The sequence below is a fragment of the Periplaneta americana genome, chromosome 9, assembly GCF_040183065.1.
Source record: "Periplaneta americana isolate PAMFEO1 chromosome 9, P.americana_PAMFEO1_priV1, whole genome shotgun sequence".
In the NCBI taxonomy this organism is placed as follows: Eukaryota; Metazoa; Arthropoda; class Insecta; order Blattodea; family Blattidae; genus Periplaneta; species Periplaneta americana.
Genome location: NC_091125.1, coordinates 73,597,609 through 73,617,542, shown reverse-complemented (window position 1 = coordinate 73,617,542; position 19,934 = coordinate 73,597,609). Strand labels below are relative to the sequence as shown.

The 19,934-nt window shown below is 36.7% G+C and overlaps 1 protein-coding gene across 1 annotated transcript in view; it reads right to left on the bottom strand.

Moving 5' to 3' along the window:
• Positions 1-2,039: 2,039 nt before the first annotated feature.
• LOC138705665 (uncharacterized) overlaps positions 2,040-19,934 on the bottom strand; it is a 58,392-nt gene continuing 40,497 nt past the window's right edge. The window contains exons 2-3 of the mRNA XM_069834252.1: positions 4,116-5,274; positions 2,040-2,525 (exon numbers count right to left, since the gene is read on the bottom strand). Of these exons, the coding sequence (XP_069690353.1) occupies positions 2,351-2,525; positions 4,116-5,260 (1,320 nt within the window). The 5' untranslated portion in view covers positions 5,261-5,274 and the 3' untranslated portion in view covers positions 2,040-2,350. The remainder of the gene's footprint in view (positions 2,526-4,115; positions 5,275-19,934) is intronic.

The window sequence follows — 19,934 nt, the reverse complement described above, 5'->3', positions numbered from 1 at the left end:
AAAATGGATTTGAGGGAGGTGGGATATGATGATAGAGAGTGAATTGATCTTGCACAGGATAGGGACCGATGGCGGGTTTATGTGAGGGCGGCAATGAACCTTCGGGTTCCTTAAAAGCCATTTGTAAGTAAGTATGTATGTTTTTAACTGTGTATAGAACTATAACCCTAACATACCTCACGGTGAAATAGAGTTTCTATGCATCTGGACATACAATAATAGTAAGTAGCACAATAATTAAGTTTGTTGTCTTATTATTAGTCCCGTATTGAGGCAGTGCTAGGCTCACGGGCCTGAAAAAGTTTTGCGCCCCCACCAACAAACGTACGTATAGCTTAGATATTTAGCAGTAAAACTGTAAAAAAAGGTGGTTGGTGTTGAACAGTAACCTCATATGTAAAAAAATGAACAAAAGGAGATTTTACTTTATCCCTATAAAAAAACGTTCTTCCGAATCTTCTGCAAAGACATCTTATGTCCAGGCATGCATATAAACTTTACTCTAAGATATTTAAATACCCCCTTATATAAGATATTTGTTCGTTATCAAGATATTAAAATGTTTTCTCCTGCAAAATTGAATAAGCTTACTTTGACATACGAGGTTACAATTCAGCATCAACGATATGCTACTATCTAAAGCAGGCAGGCATCTGCGAAGTATGAAAATACCGAATATTTAATTTCAGCTTAATTTTTTTCTTTTCTAAAAATTTACCGTCCCTACGCATTTTCCGCCGTGCGCCCAGGCCCATGTGGTCCATGCGTAAATACAGGCCTGCGTATTATACCGTATATAGGGTACTACTACGTGGTATGATGGTGGTGGTGGTGGTGGGCGTAGTAGTAATAGTAGCAGGAGAAGTAGTAGTCATAGTACAGAGATAATAATAGGGCTATCAGTAATATGAATAACATAATAATAATAATAATAATAATAATAATAATAATAATAATAATAATAATAATAGGCCTAATAATAATGATAATAATAATAGTAATAATAATATGGTAGGGATGAATGGATTTCAACGGGAAACAGGAAGAGAAGAAAACCAAAACTGATATGGAACACAAGTGATAATTAGAACGATGAGAGAAAGGGAATTGGAAGATGGCGCATGGGAAAATAGAGAAGAATGGACAAAGGCTGTAGAATCCTGAAAATAGGTGCAGGGAAACTTGATGATGATAATAATAATAATAATAATAATAATAATAATAAACTAATTTCAGAAATTTAAGCAGTAATGGTAAATGAATCAAAAGACGTGACTTGTCCCGAGCTATTCATTATACTTTGCGATGTAATTTCGGTTACTTCAATAACGTATGTCAAAAATGTTTTGTAAAAATTCAGTACGACTTTGTGTTGATTATGAAAGTTATGTGATAAATCTCTGGGCTACACAAATTCACCATTATAAAATAGAGATTATTCCATCACTTTAAATATCTTTTGTTCTGTAAAACTTCGTGCAATGTAGAACTGGAAGAAAATTATTTAATGATCCTGAAAAAAACTCGTATTCATTGTAATTTAAAGGCACACAATTTCAGAGCTTCAAACATCAATAATTGATTTTGAGTGAAAGGAATGATTTCATTTGATACTGTACATTAATGCTACATATCTATTTGCAGCTTTACTTTACAGTGTGACTTGAATTAGGTAATATATTTCAGTGTAGCTTGACTTGTTAATTATTCACGTTGCTATTTGCTCAGTTGTCAGCTGCCACAGTCAAATACCGACTATGCCGCAGTCTTAAATGTCAAATTTTAAATGTGAGTGGAAATTGCGGTTTTTAAATTAAAAAGATATCCTAGCAATATAATAAAATATAATATAATATAATATAATATAATATAATATAATATAATATAATATAATATAATATAATATAATACAGTATAGTAGTATAGTGTAGTGTAATGTAGTGTAGTGTAATGCAATGCAATACAACAATAATAATAATAATAATAATAATAATAATAATAATAATAATAATAATAACAACAACAACAATAGGCTATACTAATAGTTTTGAAGTATGTATTCCGATTATGATGTGATAATGCAAACATGTTCGTATAAGAATTACAATAGGCTATTTCGAGTAGCCTAGTATCTTTGGTATCTATAAATCCTCTCCTCAGCCTCCACGAACTAATGTTGCACTTACTCGGCCTACCCGTTTTTGGTTCCCCTCAGACAATACCTGACATACATACAAGTGGAGTACCACCAGTGACCATGACTCGCCATCTTGTTCTGCACTTTTGACCCGGTTCGAAAATCGGAACTAGGCCGGGCATTGTTTACAGCAGCTTGATAGATTGGTCACAGTCAAAGCAGGTTGTAGTAGGTGTCTGCATGGGCCACCATGAATTTGGGCTTATCGCAAGTGTACTTCTGCACACACATCTTAGAGCGCTTGGAGCCCGTCCTGTAGGCATCGATGTACGACGTCAATCTGTCCTGCAACCTGGACGGCGCAAAAGCGCGGACCTTTTCTAGCAACCTAGAACATAGCAACAACGTACGATCGATAAATGTTTCAGTTTACAAGAGCATTTATTAGGAGAACTATATTGTTGTTTACTCAACTGTCCGAAGACAGGTCTCAGCCTTAGAAGCGATACCAACAAAGCACCACTTATAAGGCAACTAAGCCAGGAGATAACTGTAGTGGAAAAATCTCCTTCGAAAGATAAAGTTGGGCTTTCTTTTACGAACAATGGCAATTCTGGAGCCAGTTCTTCGCAACGTCCTTGGGAAAAAGCAGTGCGCATAGAATGAACATTTCTTTCAAATACTGGGCAATCAAACGTTAATGTTAGTGGAAAGAAAGTACGCGCTAGGAAAATGAAACCACTGACGTTATATTCTGCTTCTGAAAATTTATATTAGAAATAAATATTTTTTCAGGATACTGGGGTTTGGTACTCATGATAAAAGGGTTGTATTTATCGCAAAAAAAGTTAAAAGCATCAGGCCTAGAAAGGAAAGTGGTTTATAAAATAAAGGAATGTTACCCACGATAACAGTTTTGACATCAATGGTCAGAGGATACTTGTATGGAAATATCTGTTTTCTCAGCACATTGGATAAATACGAGAAATTTACTAGACAATAGGCGTGTCATTCAGAATAAAAAAAGAAACATAAGAAGAATGAGGAAGAATTAAATTAAGTGCAGTTGTGCAGTTTATTTTCTGAAGACAGGCAGGCTAGATTAATACAGATAAATAAATAAATACAGATAAATGCAAATAGAATTAATACATATAAGAAAAAATTGAGTATATAAAAATGTTTAATAACTTTGAGCACGGAATGAACATTAAGGATTCATATTTTGTTTCGCCTCTCTTATGAAATTCATTATACCAGAACCTCCGCTTACTGAAAAACTTGCAAACTATGGTGTATGATGAGGAATTTTCTATTTAAAAAACTTATTTTTTCCCATATCACACACACTCGGTCGAGAGACTGGTGAAGATCGCGACGCTTGAGCTACAATTTGTCGTGAAAAAGAGAGAAGTTTTTATCAGATCCACACTTAATACAAGAAAGTAACTCCAATTCTTGTGAGAAAAAGACAGGCTATTTTTTACGGAGAGCAAATTTAAAACAAAAATAGAATAAACCAACAATAAAAATAAATAATAGTAGGTAGGTGGGAGGATAGAATTCGTTAATAGCCATTTCTCCGTGGTGAGTTCTGGGTTAATGCAGTTTATAATATATTCTATTTTGTGTTCCTGCCATCTCTTGGAAATTAAAAATAATACCTCTTTTCTTTATGTGTCAATAATAACAAACCATAGCGGCCTGCATTGAGCGAAGACCTACAAACATGCTTATGTTAGAAAAAAAAAAAGATAATAAAAAAGAACCCCTCTGCAGCTCGGTTAAAAGTGCTCCGAGGAGGTCATATTTTTTGTGCGAAACGTTGCACCGTTATGCAACTTTTGGAAATCCTTAAATTTTTAATTTTGGGAATTGTTTTCGGCTTTTTTCGATACGCCCTACTGACTAGCCTGGTACAAAAAAAATTAGTGGTAGTTTTTGAAGATAGCACGTTGCACTATTCGAGGCCACTTACCACAAAATGAAACTGTTGTAAGTGCCAGAGTCCTGCCTAGCCGCCATTTTGCATGCCAGGCGTTCCAAGCACTGTTGTGACTCCAACACGGTCCGCGTCAGCATAAGGAAGTCGTCGCTAGCGTCCAGTTCCCTCCAAACTTCCCCAGCGTCCCTTCGGCGCCTCGATGTTGTCTTCTTATCTGCAGCTCTGTTAGCGTTGCCCATTGGCGTCATGACTGGAATTGGCAAAAATAGAAGCGCCAAAAGCAACAGCGGCAACGCTAGAGGAATGAGCAGCAAGGGCGCCAGCGGTAGCAATAGCAACGGCAAGAAAAGTAGAGGGATAAGGGGCACCAGGATGAGCGGAAAGAGCGCCGAGAATGTGAGAAGCTTAAACAGCTTTACGGCCTTAAAGAGAAAGAAGAATTTGAGAGCAATCTTGAGGAAGATTAGAGGAATTTTGGCCAGAAGCAACAGGATTATCTTGAAGAGGCCTAGTGCCTTTATCTTGGCTAGCACTATCTTGGCCAATGCTAGTAGTCCCAATTTGGAATATTCGTCGTGCTTTTCGTGATGGTGAGCTGGATAGTATATGGCGGGCGGAGGCACATAATGATGTACAGGATGGTGGTGGTGATGGCCGTGGTGATGATGATGCGGGTAGAGGTCAGCGCCCCCATGTGAGTAATGGTCCAGCTCCTCGTCGTCTGCTACCGCGCCGTATTCGCCGTGATCTTCATAATGGCCGCCGTAGCCATGACGAGAGTTGGGTGAGACTAGTGGCATCTCACGCATGTTCTGAGAGTAGTAGTCCTCGTCGTGGCTGCGGTCTGTCTTGATCGTAGTCGGTACGGCGCTGGAGTACTTTGAGCTCAGTTTCGTCTTATCGTATGCGAATGAGTAGGGTTCCGGTACCCCGTAGTTTATCTTCTTTTTAGCAGCATCACTCCCGACGGCTGTGGGGCCCGCTGATGGCTGGAAGTTGCGCGCCACCTTTCGTGGAAGCGGCTGCTGCAGCAGTACGTAGTGCGGAGAGGTACCCGCCATTGTTGTCGTGGAGTTGTGTGCCGCCTCCGTGGTAGGAGAAGACGTGGGTGTGGGTGTGACGGCCGGCGAGCTCGCCGCTGCCGTGGCCGACACAAGGAACAGGATCGTCAGGTACATCACTCCGTCCTAAACTACAAGACAAGCAACGACTCCGTTTTTGTTATATGAACCCTTAATTTCATTTTGTCATATTCTAAACATGATATTTCCTTACAACTTTGACGTTGCAGTTTTCAAAATAGTGACTAATTTCCAAGTGATTGTAGAACTTGTGATTACGATTATCATCACCATCAGTATAATCATTCTTCTCGGATTGGAGATCGTTCCACCCTCACTTTTGTGAGGATTATGAATCAGTGTTAGATTTAGACAAGAAGCAAGAATCCCTGGTAACACGGTCAGCACGACGAAAGATCGTTGCCTAAAATAACACAAGACAAACATAAAAAAAGGAGCACAGACTAACTTTGTGGAAGGTAAATAAATCTCCACTTTTCAGCTTGCAATTGAAACCAGGCCGTTGGATTTGTGGTCGGAAACATTAGTTTGGTCTACAAGGGAGGGATTTTGATGATTAATGATAGTTAAATGGAGTATGCAATGCTTGTGGTATAAATTCTTACTTGGTGACTCAAAATTTCGCTCTGGACGCGAATTCTTCTTATCAGTAGAAAGTTTAGTTTTTTGTCATATCTCAAAATTCACAGTACAAACCAAATAAGAAAATACGATGAAAACTTGCTTGAAGTTTAATATTCGGGATTGATTAATCCTTACTAAAGTTTCTTCATATCTACTGTATCTTTGGAGATATTTGAATAGCAGTTTGAAAGTAACCGCGACCTCCGACATCTAAACATCTTTGTCTGTTAGTTCAATTACATTAATATTACAATCTGCATTTAGTATTTCAAAATAACTATAATAATTATAATATACTTACTAGAAATATTTCCTCGAAATGTAAGATCTAGTAACATAATAGACTACACCTTATTCTTATGGTTGTCACAAACATAACCGACTGGTTGTGAGAGATAAAGATAGAAATGAATAAATAAGTTTACAAAATTATTCCAGAATGTGTTTTAACCTTTTTAAGAACAGCTTTATTGTGCCATTTGTGTCGACGATATGCTGAAGTTTCGACGAAACGAAGAATTGTATAATTAATGTTGAGACGAACAATATTTACACGAAATTCTCAAAATAACACAATTTCTTTCATTACAAGGACATGGATATGGAACTTAACTTGACGGTTCTGAAACTTTTTAGGTTTTTTTAGTTGGATATTTAACGACTCTGTATTCGGTTATTTAGCGTCGATGGAATTGGTGATAGCGAGATGGTATTTGACGACATGAGGTTGAGGATTCACCATAGATTACCTGACATTCGCTTTACGGTTGGGAAAACTTCGGAAAAAACCAACAAGATAATCTGCCTAAGCTTGAATGGAACCCAAGCCCGAGCGCAACTCTAGTTCGGCAGGTAAGCTCCTCAGCCGACTGAGCTATGCCAGTGGCAACTTTTCAGTTACATGGAATACTTGCCTTGCATCAATCATCATCGCTGCCTTCAACACACAACTTTAATGATTATTTAGCACAAGCTCTTGGCAGCTACATTGTTCGTTGATTTTATACTTGCTTAGCAGATAACCGAATAAACACATTGCAATAACATGATCTTTTTGTATTTAAATACGTAACTCGAAATAATTGTCATAAATAGGCTATAGTTTCTCTGCTCTCTTATCGATTGTTGCTAAACACAGAACATTGTTCAAGTGTAGGTCTATAATGTTACAAGAAGGAATGTATGTCGGGAATTACACATATTTACGTAACAAATGATAAGCATTCGCATTTTCATATTATTTCTCTCGGTTCTTACATTACCATACACGAAGACTTAAGTATCGACTCCAAAATACAGAAATTGACATAGCCTACTTAGTTATTTTCTTCTAGAAACGACTTCCGTCAGTAGGGCTACCTCAGGAAGTTCGTCTACTAGAAATGAAAATGTGATGTCAACAGGTTCTTTTGGCTACTGCGTAGGTGATAAAAATAATTGTAAATTAAGGATGAAATATAGACTGATGGCAAGGAAACCAAAAGTACTATGTTCTAAGAAAATATGCCCCAAAACTATCTTTGTCAACCATATATTCTTCTTCAACTCGAATCTCCAGCATGGCAGGCCGAATGTTATACACTTCGGTACACCACCTTCTTTTAAATATAGCCTACTTATATATAAGAAGTATAGCACTTAAGAGGAAGCTAGTAACCGAAATTAACTGGGATCAGCGATATTTCCAAAACATAAAAAATGTACATACAGTAGTTTATAGTCCGTGCCGTTCAGGAGACGTCCCGAGAAGGGAAGTGTGCGAATGAGAGCGCTGAGATGTGGGATTGAGAGCTCCGACTTCTCCTCGAGAGGGCTTGCTTAAAGAAAAAATTGGTTTACTCCTGGTGAATTTTTTTTATTTTAGTAGGTTATTTTACGACGCTTTATCAACATCTTAGGTTATTTAGCGTCTGAATGAGATGAAGATGATAGTGCCTGTGAAATGAGTCCGGGGTCCAACACCGAAAGTTACCCAGCATTTGCTCATATTAGGTTGAGGGAAAACCCCTTAGAAAAACTCAACCAGGTAACTTGCCCCGACCGGGAATCGAACCCCGGCCACCTGGTTTCGCGGCTAGACACGCTAACCGTTACTCCACAGGTGTTGACTGCTCCTGGTGAAAGAAACGGTTAGTTTCATAGCGCAGTTCGTTTTCCGATCATGCGCTGCGTCGTCTTGTATCTGGGACTTAAATATTGCACCGTCCCATTCTTTATTTTTTTTCTTCTTCTTCTTCTTCTTCTTCTTCTTTTTGGCAAGTGTACAGGTCACCTCAAATATTATTTTCATGACACTCGACGCACGAGAGCCTGTGTAACTCGTGATCGGTCATATTCCCGTATTGCCTTTTAAGATCTTGCGATGAAGACTAGAATTACGAGTACTACCGTGTGACAAACGTCACTTCCCAAATAAGAAAAACTATTGTTTTGGAATGACAGATGTAGGACTATGACAAAAACAAGGCCCACGACAAGAATAAGAATCACAATAAAGATCACGACATGGACTACTAGAAGGATCACGATAACGACCATGCCATGGATCACGACAAGGACCACTATAAGAATCACGGCAAGGACCAAGACCACAATAAGGATCATAACAAAGGCAACAAGGACCAGATAAGGAACATGACAAAGATCTTGACAAGGTCAACAGCAAAAACCACGACAAGGAACACGATAAGGACCACAAGGACCAAGATAGGGACCATGACAAACACCACGACAAGGAACACGATCACAAGGAAAACGACTAGGACCACAATAAAGACCACTACAAGAACTACGATTACGACAGCGATCACGGTAAGGACCATGACAAAGACAAGTACCACGATAAGGACCATGACAAAGACAACAAGGACAAACATCACTACAAGGAACACGATAGGGATCGCGATAAATACCACGCCAAGGACCAAGATAGGTATCATGGCAAAGACCACGACAAGTACTACGACAGTGATCAAGATATAGTTCACGATAACAACCACAATATGGTCCACGACAAGGCTCACGACATGAATCAGGGACTGTCGTGGTCCTTATACTAGTAATAGACAACTGATAACATTTTGCACTGTTGTGTACTTTTGCGTAGGGTTGCGACAAGAGAGTGGGCTTAGTGAAAATAGCGTGCGCCGCCAGATGTCTTCCTGCATGGCTACAATAAAAAAATAAAGTCAACACGAAATCGTAGATTATAATAAGAATAAAGATAACCTGTTATGTCCCATTAAGGGCAAAGGCCTCCCCGAGGGAGTAGTTCTTGATAGTTCTTTAGTAACTCACGCGGTGTGCTATTCCGCGTAAGGGATTACGTCTTAGAATATGACAGTTGCTTTACTACAATCCGTGAAGTTTTGGTTCACTGACAAATTTTCTTCCTAGTTCCTGCACACGCACACTGATACACATATAACATTGTTTTAGTGTTGATACTTTGTGAATCACTGCAATAGCACACTGGATGTTTCTATGCATATTTACGATGCTTGGTCACTGATTGTACAATAAGGTTAAAAAAGAATGGGTCGGCGACAAATTAAGTTCCAGAAATAGAACAGTGCGCATACCCGTCTCTTTGAAGCTCCAGTTCACAAGATGACACAATTAAACTATGTAAATGTGCTGTATTTATTCTAAAATATGTTATAAAATAAATCGAAGGGTTCATACTAGCTGCATCAGGGTCTCTGAAGGGTGAAAAAACAATACAATTGACAAATACTAAATCTATTGAAACGGTTACAAAATTTATCGAAACGAAGATGAACGAGAAAGCTACGTAATACGCCGTGTTAAAGTATGAGTATTTGTAGTGTAGGTGGTTTAAGGATGGATCTGAATCAGATAGCATCGGTTGCAGGAGAATCGAATGTCCGTTAGTCTCAATTTTTTTACATTACAAATTTACCATAATAAGTTTTTTAAAAACACCATTTACACAAGTACCAAGTGGTGACATCGCCTGGAAGTTGATTGAATGTTTAGTAAATAGTACAACCCTCCCCCGAGCAACACTCCTGTCTGTTAATAAAACCGAATGAATTTACATCTGATTTGTAGATTTTAAAAATATGTTTAACTACAACATTAAAACATGTTACCATTGTAAACATAGAATTTAGTTCTATTTGTTTTAATAATGACTATACTGAAGTGATACTGTTTACCATTCTTCAGTTCATATTGGAGTTTAGCTTTCTGTATTTTTTGTCTACTCATATAAAGTGAGCTTTGACATTTGACATCCTGCCTAAGGTTTTCCCGTGGTTTTCCTAAGGCACTAAGACAAATGTCGGGATGAGCCCTAAAAGAAATGGGCCACGGACCTGCACTCATATCCCTATGAATCTCCCTAATTACTCTAAATTAATTAATAATTACATCTCTCCTCTCTCTTCGTAATTGAGTCACCATAAAGCCAAATGGCTGGTCTCTAAATTGAGACGATTCAACAAGGCTCATGACAACAATCACCTCCTACATAATAGCCAGATTGGCTAGTCTCTTATATGAGACAACTCATCCTGCCTAAGGTATTCCGTGGTTTTCCTAAGGCGTAAGACGAATGTCGGGATGAGTCCTATAAGAAATGGGCCACGGACCTATATGCCCTTCCCCATATATATTCCCCTTTTCTTGTAAACGACGTATGCTCTAGTTCAGAACCTATAAATTGTCTATTAAATGTACGAGGTCACTCAATTAGTCGCAATTTGAAAGGACAGGGACCTCTCAAATTGCAGATTTAGATTTCACGGCGCTTCTTCCGACGGCCTTCACATGCCTTGTCATCGAACAACAGATGACAGCGTCTCGCCATCCTAACGGCAAAAACCAGCCATCTCCTCCTCGCCCTGTCCCGTGATCACTTGATCAAATCTCCGTCCCCTTCGCGTATGTGGTACCTAAGAGGTTACGTCGAATTTCGGCTTCCCCTTCAAAATTTTCTAGAGCTCCTTCAGTGGAGCAGCGTAACCCGGAGTGAGACTAGTGGCCAACAGGCTTGGTGCTCACATATTTAGTTTTGTACAGCCCCCAACCCCTTGCAAGGACGCGTTTTGCGTACCTTTCAAATTTGCCCTCCCAATTCTCTTTCGATTTTTCGATTTTCTCCAGTCGAATAGTAGCACAAGCTAGATATCTAGGACATGATCCATTTTCAAACGTTCTTTTGTCGCAGTTCGACGAGACCTTATGCCACGCTCTCTAAAACGTCTCCTCACAGTTAGTGGGGAGCCGGGAAAGTTGGACGCCATTTTCATTTCAAAGGCACTTCGAAAAGGGTGATTTTTAACTTCTTTGATTAAAGTGGCGTCCTCTTCCCTTGTAGAGATGCTTAGCCGACCAGGTGGTTTGTGGACGAAATACTAGTCCCTAGCACAGGTCTTTTTTTGTTTATATATGTTTTTTGCATAATTTTTGTTCGTTTATATTTGATGTACTTCTGATTTTTTAGAAAGCAAATAAACTATTAATTTTTTATACAGATCGTGCCTAATATTAGCTATAATATATTTGCATGACTTGCATAATCAAATTTATTAACAAATCCCACAACACTTGTCATTAAAAATATAAAACAATACAATAAAAAAATTCAACTCTGCCGGGAAGCAAACTTACAACTTCTGTTTTCGAAATCATGAACCTCACTCCTTCACTACACTACCTCGTAGCAAATACTACATTGTAGACGGATCACACTACAAATAATGCCCATGGCTTGTCAGTATATTTTTTCATTAATAATCTTCTTCGTATGTAATCGTGAAAACTTTGTAACTAATTCAACAGTTCATAGCATAAATACACGTCAAAGAAATGACTTTCATATTCCATCGGCAAGTCTATTGTGCTATCAAAAAGGAGTGCGTTATATGGAAGTAAACATTTTTAATAGCCTCCCTATGGATATAAAAAATGAAACTCAAAACATAAAATTATTTAGGGTCAAATTAAAGAAGTACCTAATTTCTCATGCCTTCCATTCTGTAGTTGGATTCATGACATTCAACAACGCTTCATGAATTTGATACTAACACTTTGTGTTGTACTAATAGACTATATTGTAAATCTCTTCTGTATATACAGTACAATACAATACAATAAAATCAAAGAATCGACCGAAACAGACATCACAGCATTGCCTTCGAATGCAATGAGTTTACTCGTATGAACATGACTTAAAAATTTTACATTTAAACTACCAAGTGTCGGCTCATTCCTTTTGAATCCAATTGTACATGTCTCTCCTTTCAGTCCGAGATCTTGCTATCCTAGGTCAGAGCCTCCCTGCTCGATTCCTGAAGAGGTCTGCTTATCTACTGTACGTCTTGTCTCCCCCTGCGCATTTTCTCCATATCTGGAGCCCATATTGTGGCCTATCGTAGATTACCAGTTTATTAAACCTCAGCAATTAAGATGGTATTGGCACATCAGAAGAACTGAGGAGAGGAAAACTGTCAAAGGAGATTTTGAAATTGGTGCCTGGAAACCAAAAATTCATATACAGGGAATAAATGGTGCTATGAGGGAGAAGAGTTTGCGGAAAAAAATGGGATGGCAATAGCACTTTTGTTATTTCCAAAGTGTGAAGAAAATAATCTTGATAACATCTGTTCTGCTACCAAACATCGTGTAACATTTGAGAATGGTGTGGTGAATATGGTACTGTAAACTTTGTATCCTGTTGATAGGTTGTGCAACGGTGCGGATGTGTTTGTACGTTGTGACTCTTTAAAATACCAATATTTACATACTGAGTAGCAATTGCTTGAATACGTGTTAATTTCATAACACTCCACTGGCTTTTGAGTCTTCAGAAAAGATTTATCCTCATGATTATCATGATCTCGGCCCTTTGGCTCGTTTCGTTCTTATCGAGGATTGAGAACAAAATTAGAGACCCATAACTAGCGTGACCTCTTAAGTATGTAATCAGCATGGCACAATGCCACACTTAAGGGGTTAGGTACAGCTTACAGCAGTAAAATTTTTTAAAATATTCAACATTTTTTTCCTCCATTACTGTATCTTGTACAATAATGAAAATTGGTATGTGTAAAACAGTGTCCTTCTGCTATATGAAAAAATATTTTTACAATTTAAAAAATTGTTTATATTTTTTTTTTCAAAATTCAAAATGGTGGCAGTTCACTGTGCAGTGATGAAGCGTTTCCATCATAACTCATAAACTTGTTAACTTTTTCATGTTCTCTCTCTTTTATTTTATTGCTGAAACTCATGTTTACAATATCATGCTCTTTCAACTACATTCCTTAATAAATAATATTTTTTTATTTTGTGTTAGAAGAACATATTGATATTTGACCATTTTTAAAATGAATTTATTTTTTATCAGACAATCTATCGAAGGTAGAGAAGTGATCTTGCATCATATTGTAGATATGACATGCATAAATACACACAAAATATTTAATGACAATGTTGGATAGTTTTTGAGTTATGTGGGAAACGCTTCATCACTGCATAGTGAACTGAATTAAAAAAAAAATGTAAATAATTTTTTTTAATCGTAAAAATATAAAGAAAAGAAAAGAAAATAAGTCCTCATGTAATCACATACCATGGTTTAGCTCAGTTGGCTAACGCGTGTTGTTTTAAAATCCTATAAACCCAACTTCGCAGGTTCAAGTCTCCTCGCATCCCAAAAGGTAAATTATTACAAAATTTTAAAAAGATGCATATTAGATATGGGTGTAATGTACAAATTACGACGTAGCAGATAGAGAAAAGAGAAGGAGATTGAGTGTATGTATATTTAAGAAATGGTAATAAAGAAGTAGAGATAGTGACATCTAGTAACTAATATATTAACTTCTTGAGTAATAGTTCAATGGAAAAGTATACGTGTGTACCCGGGTACTAGAAAAATACTAATGAACTGTGAGATAAAGTTCAAACTGTGAGGTAAAGTCTTTATCTCACTAGTGAAATAAAGTAATGTTGAATAAAAGCCTACTTTACAAACGCAAAAGTATTTAGTAAAGGCATGCTTTTCGTTATGATCATGGATAAAAATATTTATATTTCTAAGTTCAAAGTCAGTGATGTCCATCTCGGTATATCAGAAGTTGCCATTGAATCTGAGAAAGATAGCAATTGATTGTGAACTCTTACGATTGTATAATGTATCGAATTGACAATCAGTAGGCTATCAGTTTTCCCGAAATTCGCTTATTTGATTCGAATATAGTGAAAGTGAACGGGTATAGGCAATAGGATATTAAGATTACAACTTGCATACGATAATGATGATGACTGTGGTGATGATGATGATGATGATGATGATGATTATGATGATTATGATGATGATGATGAAGCTGGTATAGATAATGTAACGTTTTTATTTAAATTATACTTTGTAGATTGTTTAATACTAGTAACATATTAAAATCAGTGTCCCAAAATATGGCCAACTAATTATCTTTCTTATCTTGTATGTTTGAATTCCAGTTATGAGGGGAGGGCATGTGTAAGACAAATTTCATTATGTCCAACGATAGGGTGATGAGTGATGGCTAGTAAAATTATATTTTAAGGCGGACGAGAAATGAGCTATAAATTCTTGCTGGAGTCCTCTCAGTAATAAGCCTATAATTTTACGTGTCGTAAATTTACGACACATGCCAATCGACTTCATTTCCTTACTGAGGATATTCATGCTAAAAATTTGATTGCCCTTATAATCCATCTACTCTGGCGGGATTTGAACAGCGTATCTGGGATTTAACACAGATACGTAAACATAACAGATATGAATGACAAGAATGATATGCTGTCTACTATGTATACTTCCACGGAATACGTGTTAGTAACCATTGTCCTAATTATTACTCTGGTTGCTGTTACCATGGAAATATGTTCAATTTTTGCACTTTGTACGGACAGTCGTGGTGGTGGTCTCCGTGTGTCGACATCTGCCTCATGAGCAGACAATGATAAATGACACGCACTCAGGTGCGAATTGTTTTTGGATTGGTGTGAGAAAGCCTCCGGAGACATCTGGCCACCCAGACCAGGGTTCAATGCTCCATAGTGTTAGACTGTATTGCAGTTGTGGTCGCTTATCGCTTACTTACTTACTTTCTTTCTTTACCTTAGTTTAACCTCTCCCTTTTAGGTTCATTTATACGACCAACGCCATACGGGCTCGTTTACTTCAATAAATTAACAAGAGTTAGACATGGAGATTTTCAAACTTCGTTTGCAGTAATTTTAGCCTAGGCTACTTTATCAAAATATATATGACGAACAATCTGGTATTTACTGACTATATTATTATAGCTATTTCATATCTAAACACAAAGATTAGAATTTAGAAAGCAACGATAATTTACAATAAAAGACTGCCGGAAATCGAGAAGAAAAACAGAATTGCCATTTTCGTCACTCTATTTTATGCTTTTTATTGACAATCTCATTAGACAGGAGCAAATACATTCAGTTATTTTTTATAATGAGATAGGCCTAATATAATTTTAAATATTATTATGATCTCTGACGATCGGGCTATTTTATTAAACCTGAAGATGACCCCCAAAGGATAGATAGTGTAGGGCACTTGGGGATGTACAATGTGACCTTAATATGAAAATGTCATCCTCTGAAACAATAAGTGAACAAAATTTGTAAATAATTACATGTTGGAAGTAAAATAATTTTGAAAACATTATTATAAATAGGCTATATATAAATTTTTAATTACCTGGTTTTAATATAATATTATTCTACGAAAAAAAAGAATATAAATATAAAACTTAAAGTTCAAAATATAAGAGCAACATTATTAATAAAAAATCTTCAATAAAAATAAGCAGTTAAAATTTACAAGATGAATTCGATGCCTGTGCTGGCTTTTGCAAATGAAAACTGGATACACTGCTCCGCCGATTTAATAGAATGTTTTTGAGTCTAAAGAAAGCAGCAAAACAATACAACGTGGTCTGTTGTTGTGACGAGAATCCAAGTCCCCGCATACCGGTAAGGCATCATGTCACAAACACGTTCACGTCTGAGTATTCCTGACAAAGTAAATATTATTCAGAGCCTTGAAAACGGAGTAGATATTAATTATATTGCTGAAGAGTTTAAAGTAATATTTAGTTACTTATTTATTCATTGTTTACTTATTTATTTACTTATTACTTGTTTATTTATTGTTTACTTAATTAATTATTTATTATTTATTTGTTTACTTATTTATTATCTTACTTCTTTATTTACTTATTTATTTATTTATTTATTCATTCATATTCATTCGTTCATTTATTTATTTGTTTATATATTTACAATATAATATGTCGTCTGTATTAACGTTGTATCAGATTCACTTTTTATAATGAATTAACAGCTCTTAAATGCCTATTCCCATATGATCGATTTTTACTGTCCATAATATTCCTTGACTTTCATGCTCTACCTAAACATGATGCTTGCCGATTGCAGGGGACTTGCTCCGCGTGTTATATCTAAGCCCTAAGCAGGTAGACATTGGCTTTCTCCTATATCGACGGAGCAGTGTATTAATTCAAAATGATAATAGAGAAATCGTAACAGTAAGGATGAAATTGTCACATTCGGTGGCGGTTACACACTTCTGGTTCAAAGGAAAAGAAAAGATAAAGAGGAAAGCAGTTCAAATATCTCAATTAAACTGGTTGTGTTTGTAACTTATCAGAGTAACAAAACAGATTCAAGAATGGTACACACATATTGTGAGAATGCCAATAGAGGGATTCCCAGAGTAATGCTGGATTACAAGCTCAAAGGAAATCGAGACGGCGGACCTCTTGTGACTAGATGTTAGGGTGAATTATGTCGAAGTTGGGAACATGCTAATAGATCTACAGATTTTCGATGAAATGAATGATTGATAATGATGATGATGATGATGATGATGATAACAATAATAATGACAATAATAACAGTAATAATAATAATAATAATAATAATAATAATAATAATTTCTTTTCTATTAAGTTCCCCAACGGTCTTAAGCGCTGGAACCAAATTCAGTCGATCATTTTTCCAATAGTGATAATTTAAATTCGGAAGAAGATAATGTGTTGTGGTTTAAATATATTCAGTTCCTCATAGTGGTAAAGATATCTATGTATTATGCAAGTTTTCAACATTTCTAACACAACTGATCGTAAATCCATGTTCAGACTTTCTCAACCCGACAGTAAACAGAATGAAATTGGGTTCCGCTGACATGGAGCTAATATACCGTACGTCGTCTGGACTCCCCATATGAGTCAACACATGAATCACACTGACAATGGTAAATTACGGGTACCGGTATAATATATTTTACTCTAGATTCGAAGCCATCCCACGCCGTAGCGTTGTGGACTAATGGTCCCCATACACACACAGTCCGTCTACCTTACAGTTCCGAACTGTGAAAGATCTGGCCTTTAGTTAAGATTGCAACATACACACGCAGGCGGTTGAAAGATTTAGACTTGCAATTGAATAAAAATGATGCGAAACTGTGTGTATGTCCGTATATCCGCAGATTTTGCCTGCAGGTCCGAAATTTCGGCTTACAAGCAAACATTCTGATGGGGGCAGATAAAAAATTATTATTTTTTCTTTCACTCTGTTTGTCGAAAGAAGTGTTTATAAAAATTTTGGCCAATCGACCGCAGTTACGAGGTCCGTAAGAAATAAGTTCGCCAGGGGCCGTTAACAGAAAGAAAACACAATTTCTTTAAAAAATATATACTATTGGAACGGACACAGCAATTGTTGAGCTGTTTTTCAACATTTTCCCCACCGGAAATGAGACATTTGTCATATCATGAGATTGACAGAGAGGTGCAAATGGCTGTCAAACGCTAGTTCTCATCCCAGGCAGCTGACTTCTACGCCACAAGGATACAAAAATTGATCCCATGGTATGACGAATGTCTCAATTCCAGTGGGGGATATGTTGACAAATAGCGCAACAATTATTGCTGTATCTGTTTCAATCAATCTTTCCATGCAATTGTGCTTTTTTTTTTCTATAAACGGCCCCAGAGAAAATCACTTTCTGGACGGCCTCGTAATTGCGGTCGAGTGGCCAAAATTTGTATAAGCACTTGTTTTGTCATTGTTAACACAGTGTAAGAAAAAAAATTAACTTTCTTATCTGCCCACATCAGAATGTTTGTTGTTTAGTAAAAGTTTTGGCTTTTAACAATGAGTTCTACTATGAGTGATCACACATTTATTAGTAGATTTATTGATTTACTGTAGGCCTATATCAGCAGTTACTCGCTTTGTAGAACATTAAGTCTAAATCATATAGCAATAGAAAAGTAAAGTTACAAGCATAATACTGTATGAAAAATTGGTGACCTTTTGCAAGACCGTAGACAGCAAAGCAGTTGATACAGTTGAAAAGAAACTTAATAACATTCGCAGTGCTTTTCGTAAGGAACATGAATTTATGTCAATTACAGTTTTTGTACAATTGGTACTAAATAAATGTATAATGCACAGTGTAGTAGTTATTCAATACTTACTTTCATATACTCCGCCTTCAGAGCTTTATACAGAGTGTCTCCAACCTTTAGGGTCAAAATTATACATATGATAGAGGACTCTAAACTGAGCTAGTGGTCGGAAATGGATATTTCGGATGCCACTAGATCTTGAAAGTGTATGTGAGGAACGTTTCTGTAAGTTGCTTTAATTTTGATAAACGATTGCCTGGCGCTTCCATGGTGATATTCGTTATTATTTGTTATTGCTTACAAAATGTCATGCGTCGTTGTAATGCATGTAGTGAGACAGGTGGTCGCCACTTTCAACAACTGCTCTGATTGTTGCTATGAGGTTATGTTGTTTTGAAAATAAAACTTTAAATATATTGTTTGTAAGAGAATGTGGTTTTACTCGTAACACTGCCCACTTCATATCCATGATCACCTGGGCAACAGATTCTTACCTGGTTGCCTCATTTTACAACAGACACCAGGGATATTTAAGAGAGTGGAGTCAAATGTCATGCATTGGTCTGGAAGCACCAAGACTGGTGATCACACTTTGAACAGTTGTTATGAGATGTAAGTTGTTTATGTGTCTAGAAAATTAAAGCAACTTGCAAAAATGTTCTTCAAACTTATTACTAGACTTCGTGGAATTGCCACGTGAATCGCAAGGTTGACTGCGCACGCGGTATAGACTGTATGACAAGGGAGCGTGCAAAGGATGGAATATGCGTCTGATGTAAACACTGAGCAGTATACTGCGGTTACAATAAAACCTGTATCCTGCATTGAAGAAATATAGTGAATGATCATTGAAGTAGGAAATGTCTAAACATGTAAATACACAATTATTTTATAGTGAGATATATTCATTCTTAAAATTTAATGTAAGGTACTCACATCATCCTTGAATATGTGCATTGCAGTAAAGAGTTACGTACATTTTGAGCGGCTGCAAAGTAACCTCCTCAAAAAATTTTTATATTGGGAAAATATACGTTCAACATCACACGATGTAATAGGTGCATATTTGAAGAACGGAAAGTCACTACTTTTTAGTACACCAACTTCAGACGTCTTGTCGTGACCTGATACTACATCATTTATAATACGAAGTTGTGAATAGACAGAATTTTTAGCAATAATGTTTGTCAACTTACATTTCACTTTTTCTGAAATTAGTGAATTGTTATTTTGGATAACGGTTTGTGATACTTTATCCACTATATTAAGGGCTTCTGAGAGTTGTAATTTAGACGAGTCTAACAGGATAATGTTTTTGGACAGGATTTTAAAATTAGAATCAATGAACAGAATATCTTCTAATAGCTGTTAGGAAGGCAATGATTTTACAGCTGCAACAGCGGAACAGTCTATATTCTATGCTATCCAATGCATCAATTACCTCCATTATTTTGCCGTAATGTTCTGCATAATAATTAACAGCATCCAATCACGTTCCCCAACTGGTCAAGATTGGCTGCGGGGGTAAGGTATTCCAGGGGCAATTGTTTGGAACAGCAACACTCTCATTGTAGTATGTTTGATTGAATTCTTGTCTGCACTGAACAAATGTCAAGCTTTGACTATTCCAACCACAATAATGCAAAAACAAGTGCTTACATAGG